Here is a 7,874-nt window from a genome sequence, read left to right as displayed (position 1 = left end):
TGTGTACGTACACGCCATACACGAGGCCATACAAGCGCACGTTGATAACTCTATTTACCCAAAAATGAGGTGTCTTGATTAATCGTGCAAAACTGCTCCGTTACGTCAAACACGCCCCTCGGTTTGCTGCTTCTGCCTTATGGCAAACGTCCCCAGTTAACTCAAACCGAATTCTGAAACGGAATCTAATTAGAATCGTATACAAATTCCGTTTCAAACGCAACAACCGGTTCCGTGTTCGAACCGGTTGTTGCGTTTGAAACGGAATTTGTATACGATTCTAATTAGATTCCGTTTCAGAATTCGGATTGATTTGACTGGGTCGCCTTATGCCATCCTGTCAACCCACTCCCCGTCGTCGTCGTCGTCTTCTTCGGCCATCGTGGCACCCGTTCGGTCTCTTTCGCCTCTGTGCACGCAAACGGCGTGCAGCGTTGATTTTCGGTGCCGAGCTGAAATCCTAGCAGAAAGCCTGCAAAATGGTGAGTTTCGGGCCCCGAACCGGTCGGAATCGACGCCGGAGGGCGGTGGGCGTGCGGGCGTGGTGGAGTTTGGCCGGAAGTGGCCGCCGGCTGGCATCGACGGCGGAATTTGTTCCCTGACGGAATTTGCCTCGTTGTCTCGTGCGGAGCAGAAAATGTCGGACGATTCGGGGCGGTGTGTGTGTGTGAGAGAGAGAGTGGGAGAGAACGAGAGCGGTTTGTTGTCTCTTTCTTTTTCCGGCCACAGACGTCGGAGTCGGAGAGGAAGACAGACGTTGCAGTTCTTTGGCAGAGCTCGAGCTCGGCGTGTCAGTGTGTGCGTGTGTTTGTCGTCGAGTCGAAGTAGGCAGCGAGTCAGCCTCAACAAAGAGAAGAAAAAAAACACGTTTTTTAATCGCCGCCGTGGGCCTGCAGGTTATTCTGCAGAGAAAGTTGCAAGAAAGTGCGAAAGTTTAACGTGGTTCGACTGCTGAAAGACGACGCAAAATGGTACGCGGTTAATTTTGGGATTGCAATTTGTTGAAAAACAGCGAAATGACGTCTTTGAGGCGTGAAGGGCCAAGTTGCAGCTGATTGTGAAATTATTCACGAGGAAGAAGAAGAGGGTGTGATTCCGGCGTGGGGGAAAGGAAATCATGACGCAGCAGGCTCCTCCGTCTCGGATGACGTGTGAAGGGACAGCCTGCTGTGGTTTTGTTGTTCCAAGACTTGCGAAAATAATTATTCAACAGGAATCGATTCCAGCAGAGCAGACATCAAGATGAAATTGATTTTTCCACAATCGCCGCCGCCCCCGCACCCCACCTCAAACCCACAAGCAAAAATGCACTTTCCAGGCGCACGTTTATTGATTTTCCCCTTTTTTCTCTCTCTCTCCCCGCCCCATAACCTAGGTTAACTTTACCGTCGACGAAATCCGTGCCATGATGGACAAGAAGCGGAACATCCGCAACATGTCCGTCATCGCGCACGTCGACCACGGCAAGTCGACGCTGACCGATTCGCTCGTGTCCAAGGCCGGTATCATCGCCGGTGCCAAGGCCGGTGAGACCCGCTTCACCGACACCCGCAAGGACGAGCAGGAGCGCTGCATCACCATCAAGTCGACGTAAGTCAACCTCTAGAAAGTGGGTCTTTCTGACTTTCATTCGTCAGTGGGGACAATGAAAAAAAAAATGCACTTTTAATGTCGGGGTGGGTGTTGTGCATTCGCAAACCTGCGTCAGCGAGCCAGAGGTGAATGTAATGTGGTTGATGGGAGAAGAAAAAAGACTACGATAATCACTATCTCTTACCTATTAGCTATAGTTCACGTTTGCGCCAGCTTCCAGCGATGTGTGCAACGTGGAACTGATTGGAATTTCTTAGTTCAAGCTGCGATGATTAACGGGAAGAAAATGTTGATCTGAATTTTTCCTTTTCTAAATGTTTGAAACGAAGATTTTAATAATTTTATGTAAATTGCTAAATCAAGTAGCATGAAGTTGATTTCCTATTCTGGAATAGTAAATCCAATAAAAGTCAAAGTAGTTATACCGTAACATAATCGGAATGGCGTTGAATTATGTTGTTCTTGTTAGTCACGTTAGACGTTCTTTCAAATTGTGTGCGTTTTAGGTACTTAAAGTTCTCATCCGGGTTAGGGAAGCGCATTTATAAATTGCTTTTTATTCCTTCCATAAGTTATGGATTTCATAGCACAAAAGCCCCTCAAAATAAACAGTTCGCGTGAATTATTGAATTGTCGTGAACGTTTTAAACCTCTGCTGCCCAAATTTTTTCGTTCGAAAATTTTTATTTTTTCCCATTTTAAAGAGGTCATTTTGAGCAACTTTTGTTTTAGGAAAAAAAATTACTCTTGTTTCATATTTTTGTTTTGTTTAATTTTAGTCTTTTTATTTGCATCTATCTTGTCTAGTTTATATTTGTTTCTGTTAGTATGAAAGTAATCTTTACATTTTGCTCAAAAATGCTCAGTCTGGGACAATACAAAAATTACTGCACACTTATTTTTACATATGACAAAGAAAATATTTCTAAAAAAAACATAGCCATAGTTGACCCCAGAAAAATTACATTCTCTCCTTTATTTTCTAAAGTTTTAAAAGTTCTGTTTTCCAGTGTTTTTTTTTTTCAAGATTAAAAATTGGCAGAAAAAATGACTTTTGGCGAATTTTTAGATCGGTTGCAAACAAGTTTTTTTTTTAATTTCTGTCCGTCCGTTTTGTGTTTGAAACGGAATTTTACGCGCTAAATACAAATTTAAGTCTTGTTTATTTGCTATAGCTGCCGTAGCTTAAAGTCAATGGATTGATTTTGACTATAGAATTTGCCCTTGAATCATACTAACTTACAAATAAAAATTAAAATAATGGTAAAGAAACTTGTACCTCGTTTTTCTCCACTTGACAAGGTTGACTTTTAGGGAGATTTTCCCTTATCCTATCCAAAAAGTGGATCATCTACACTTCCCGTCTCCCAAATTCCTTTCCTTATCCTTGGTGCGCGGTGGAGGTGAGAACGGTTCTATTCCCAATTATCAATTCTGAAGCAACATTCGAAAAGAGCGAATAAGCATTTTGACAGCTGAAACTATTTTGCAAATTCAAAGAAAACAGATAAATTCTGGAGCAACACGAGAAAAGGGCGGATAAGCATTTTGACAGCTGAAATATTAAACAATAACTGGCTTTCCCAGCTACCGTTTTACACTGTGCGTTTTGTTAAATAAATACCTGTTGGCTCGGAATTTGCAAAATAGTGCTGGCTGTCAAAATGCTTATGCGCCCTTTTCAAATGTTGCTCCAGAATTTTTCACAAAATTTAAAATTGTTAAGTTGGCCTTCACAGCTACATACCTTTAAAAATTCCTTGAAAATCATAACATCACATAGCGAAGTCCAGTCCGCAATCATCTTGAGGGGTTTGGGCACATGCCTAAACCACGTAGCCTTCCAATTTAGATTTTTTTCTTTTCCTTTGGGTTATTTAATAGGACGAAAGGCCTTTGAGTCCTCAAAGCGTCCTGGAATACCGTCATCTGGGGCGAATCGGGACAGCAGTTTTTGCAATGTTGCCACCTAATATTTAGCTTTTTTGAAGTGGTTTCGGTTAGACCAGATTCAGAGCAACAAAATGTGTTCATTCATTCCCAAATTTGAAGCTTTAAAGTACTTTAAAACGTGATGTCCCTATTCGGACTGTAGTCCCGATTCGCCCCAGTTGACGGTATAGAAGTCTACCGTCGAATATAAACCCTAATGGCGAACTTGGTAGAATCATGAGGACTCCAAGATCTGTATTTCAAGCTGCTCAAAGTGATTCCAAAGAGTCTGAAAGACTTCACTGAATATGAACCTTCATCGAAATCTACGTGAAATCATGTTGTAGCGGCAGTTGACTCTAAGATCTGTAATCCATGGTACTTTGATTAACCGTAACCCATAACATCTAAGAATTGGTCAAAAAAAGAGATCATAGTGACGCTGGAACATAACTGAATATGAGCCTTTATCGAAATCTTGATAAACTCAAAGCTCTGTGTAATTTTGAAAACCTAGAATATCTCAATTCTCGACAAAATGCTACGCCATGTGGCCCCTGTTCGTTGTACTGAAACCAAACTTAGTTTTAGTCGTACCTTCTACAAATTTCAAAATCTATAAAATTTCATTCCTTTCCCCTCTCCCCCACAAAACAGCGCCATCTCGATGTACTTCGAGCTGGAGGACCGCGATCTGGTGTTCATCACCAACCCAGACCAGCGCGACAAGGACTGCAAGGGTTTCCTGATCAACCTGATCGACTCGCCCGGACACGTGGACTTTTCGTCCGAGGTGACGGCCGCGCTGCGCGTCACTGACGGTGCCCTCGTCGTCGTGGACTGCGTGTCCGGTGTGTGCGTGCAGACCGAGACCGTGCTGCGTCAGGCCATCGCCGAGCGTATCAAGCCGGTGCTGTTCATGAACAAGATGGACCGCGCCCTGCTGGAGCTGCAGCTGGAAGCCGAGGATCTGTACCAGACGTTCCAGCGTATCGTGGAGAACGTGAACGTCATCATCGCCACGTACAACGACGACGGTGGCCCGATGGGAGAGGTGCGCGTCGACCCGAGCAAGGGTTCCGTCGGTTTCGGTTCCGGTCTGCACGGATGGGCCTTCACGCTGAAGCAGTTCGCCGAGATGTACGCCGCCATGTTCAAGATCGATGTCGTCAAGCTGATGAACCGCCTGTGGGGAGAGAACTTCTTCAACCCCAAGACCAAGAAGTGGGCCAAGGTCAAGGATGACGACAACAAGCGTTCGTTCGTGATGTACGTGCTGGACCCGATCTACAAGGTGTTTGACGCCATCATGGGCTACAAGGCTGACGAGATCCCGAAGCTGCTGGAGAAGTTGAAGGTGGTGCTGAAGCACGAGGACAAGGACAAGGACGGCAAGAACCTGCTGAAGGTTGTGATGCGTACCTGGCTGCCGGCCGGAGAAGCTCTGCTTCAGATGATTGCCATCCATCTGCCGTCGCCGGTGGTTGCCCAGAAGTACCGTATGGAGATGTTGTACGAGGGACCGCATGACGATGAGGCCGCCGTTGCCGTCAAGAACTGCGATCCGGAGGGTCCGCTCATGATGTACGTGTCCAAGATGGTGCCGACCACCGATAAGGGCCGTTTCTACGCCTTCGGACGTGTGTTCTCCGGAAAGGTCGCCACTGGCCAGAAGGCCCGTATCATGGGACCGAACTACACCCCCGGCAAGCGTGAGGATCTGTATGAGAAGTCGATCCAGCGTACCATTCTGATGATGGGCCGTTACGTCGAGGCCATCGAGGATGTGCCATGCGGTAACATTTGCGGTCTGGTCGGTGTCGATCAGTTCCTGGTCAAGACCGGTACCATCTCGACCTTCAAGGATGCCCACAACATGAAGGTGATGAAGTTCTCCGTGTCGCCTGTGGTGCGCGTCGCCGTCGAGCCCAAGAACCCGGCCGATCTGCCCAAGCTGGTCGAAGGTCTGAAGCGTCTGGCCAAGTCCGATCCTATGGTGCAGTGTATCATCGAGGAGTCCGGCGAGCACATCATTGCCGGTGCCGGTGAGTTGCATCTGGAAATCTGTCTGAAGGATCTGGAGGAAGACCACGCCTGTATCCCGCTGAAGAAGTCCGACCCCGTCGTGTCGTACCGTGAGACCGTCTCGGACGAGTCCGACCAGATGTGTCTGTCCAAGTCGCCGAACAAGCACAACCGTCTGTTCATGAAGGCCGTCCCGATGCCCGATGGACTCGCCGAGGACATTGACAACGGTGACGTGAACTCGCGTGACGACTTCAAGGTGCGTGCCCGTTACCTGGCCGAGAAGTACGACTACGATGTGACTGAGGCGCGTAAAATCTGGTGCTTCGGTCCGGACGGAACCGGCCCGAACATCGTCGTCGACTGCACCAAGGGTGTGCAGTACCTGAACGAAATCAAGGACTCGGTCGTCGCTGGCTTCCAGTGGGCCTCGAAGGAGGGTGTGCTGGCTGAGGAGAACATGCGCGGTGAGTTTGGGACTGTGTTGATGGGAGGTTTAGTTCTCTTTATGATGATCTTCTTTGTTCCACGAAAAACAAATTTGATGGATAAACAAATTTCAAGCTCAACAGGTCTGACGTTTCTTAGAAACTTGGATGTTGAACCTGCTCGAAATCGTGTACTAATCCGCCTCTCCCCCCTCTCAACAGCTGTCCGCTTCAACATCTACGACGTGACGCTGCACGCTGACGCCATCCATCGCGGTGGTGGCCAGATCATTCCGACCGCGCGTCGCGTCCTGTACGCGTCGTACATCACGGCCGCTCCGCGCATCATGGAGCCCGTGTACCTGTGCGAGATCCAGTGCCCGGAGGTCGCCGTCGGCGGTATCTACGGTGTGCTCAATCGTCGCCGTGGCCACGTCTTCGAGGAGGCCCAGGTCGCCGGTACGCCCATGTTCGTCGTGAAGGCCTACCTGCCCGTCAACGAGTCGTTCGGCTTCACCGCCGATCTGCGGTGAGTTCAAGTTGGTTTTGGTTGGTTTGGATTCTTGGGGTGGCAAATTTTCCTATCTATCCGGCGAGCTGCTCGATGATCGCTGGTCAATTTAAGTTTGCCAGAGTAAACATTGTTCGAAAAACATTGTTTTTTCTTCCTTCCTTAGAATTTACAATACCTGTCTTACAAGACAAATTCAGTTTGAGGCGTTACTTTGTAAGAGTTTTGTCAATCGCGTACTCAACTCAACCTCCTTCTTCTCCACAGATCCAACACCGGCGGACAGGCGTTCCCGCAGTGCGTGTTCGATCACTGGCAGATCTTCCCCGGAGACCCAGCCGAGCCCGGCACCAAGCCGTACACCATCGTGCAGGACATCCGCAAGCGTAAGGGTATGAAGGAAGGCATCCCGGATCTGTCACAATACCTGGACAAGTTGTAAATCATTCTTTATTGCAACACCCTTCTTACAATTCAACAACAACAACAAACAACCTAGCAGAATATGGAAAGCAGGAGTGTGTGTCCAGAGCTACAACAATTAATATAAAGAGAATAATTTATACATGTTTACAAAAAGTGACAAATCCGGGCGCGCGCCCCTTCGTGCGTGCCCTTGCATCCACTCAGAGCAGAACTACAAATCCCTTCACCACCACCACCAAAACGCGCTTTTTCCCTTCGATCAACAATCCCCGTCTCGTGCCGGGGCTCCATCGTGCTCGTGCTGAAGAACAAGTAGAAGAAGACAACAAGAGAACGTCAGTGTGTGGCACAAGAAGTGTGCATCAAGCGTAAAATCAAAGCAAAAGAGAATATAGAAGATGCGACATCTTGTTGAGCAAAAAACGCCAAACAAACTGGCGCAGAAACGCAAACGAGTGTAGTTTTACTTACCACGCAAAATGGACGCGCATTGTAATCGATCAATCTTTCGTTCTTTTAATCATGTTTCTTTTCTCTATTTCCATTCATTACCGGTTTATTATAGTTTCCAAAAACTTGATTGCTATTATTTTGCACTACGAAGTAAATTGGGAAATTTATATAACACACTCTATACAAATAACGTTTATTTTACATAAAATTTACAAACGACGATTACAGTGACTTGTCATTCCACACACGCGACAAATGTCCCACTTTTAACATAATCATAACAAAAACCGACGTTTGAAGAAGTTCTGAAACTGGTCATCGAGTCGACGCTTCGTAGATTTCTTTGAGGTAAGATTAATTTGAAAAATCCTTTTCACTCTTCTCCCTTTTTGTGATGATTTACTTCAAATATGATTTGTGATTATACTCCATTATCAAGCTCAACAGGTCTGACGTCCGTTTTCTCAATCTTTCTCAACCCTCAAAAATATCAAAATTGGTCAAAA

At 46.7% G+C, this 7,874-nt stretch overlaps 1 protein-coding gene across 2 annotated transcripts; it reads left to right on the top strand.

Moving 5' to 3' along the window:
- The first annotated feature begins 322 nt into the window (after nt 1–322).
- Nucleotides 323–7,590, top strand: LOC120423393 (eukaryotic translation elongation factor 2). 2 transcript variants are annotated; one of them, XM_039587181.2, is made up of 5 exons: nt 323–482; nt 1,376–1,590; nt 4,183–6,017; nt 6,201–6,507; nt 6,757–7,590. In XM_039587181.2, exons 1-5 carry the CDS (start codon nt 480–482, stop codon nt 6,929–6,931), a joined length of 2,535 nt encoding a protein of 844 aa, XP_039443115.1. In that variant the 5' UTR covers nt 323–479; the 3' UTR covers nt 6,932–7,590. The 2 variants fall into 2 exon arrangements, with proteins under 2 accessions (XP_039443115.1, XP_039443116.1); XM_039587182.2 differs by lacking the exon at nt 323–482 and adding an exon at nt 783–971.
- Nucleotides 7,591–7,874: the final 284 nt, after the last annotated feature.

This window comes from Culex pipiens, chromosome 2, assembly GCF_016801865.2.
Source record: "Culex pipiens pallens isolate TS chromosome 2, TS_CPP_V2, whole genome shotgun sequence".
NCBI classification, from domain to species: Eukaryota; Metazoa; Arthropoda; class Insecta; order Diptera; family Culicidae; genus Culex; species Culex pipiens.
Note: the sequence above shows the minus strand (reverse complement) of the source record. Positions and strands in the feature narration are given on the sequence as shown.

What these genes read in the sequence shown, in the direction of transcription:
- LOC120423393 (XM_039587181.2), top strand. An exon ending in TGCATCACCATCAAGTCGAC is followed by an intron (nt 1,591 to 4,182) that starts GTAAGTCAACCT and finishes CCCACAAAACAG; the next exon opens with CGCCATCTCGATGTACTTCG. An exon ending in GGCTTCACCGCCGATCTGCG is followed by an intron (nt 6,508 to 6,756) that starts GTGAGTTCAAGT and finishes TCTTCTCCACAG; the next exon opens with ATCCAACACCGGCGGACAGG.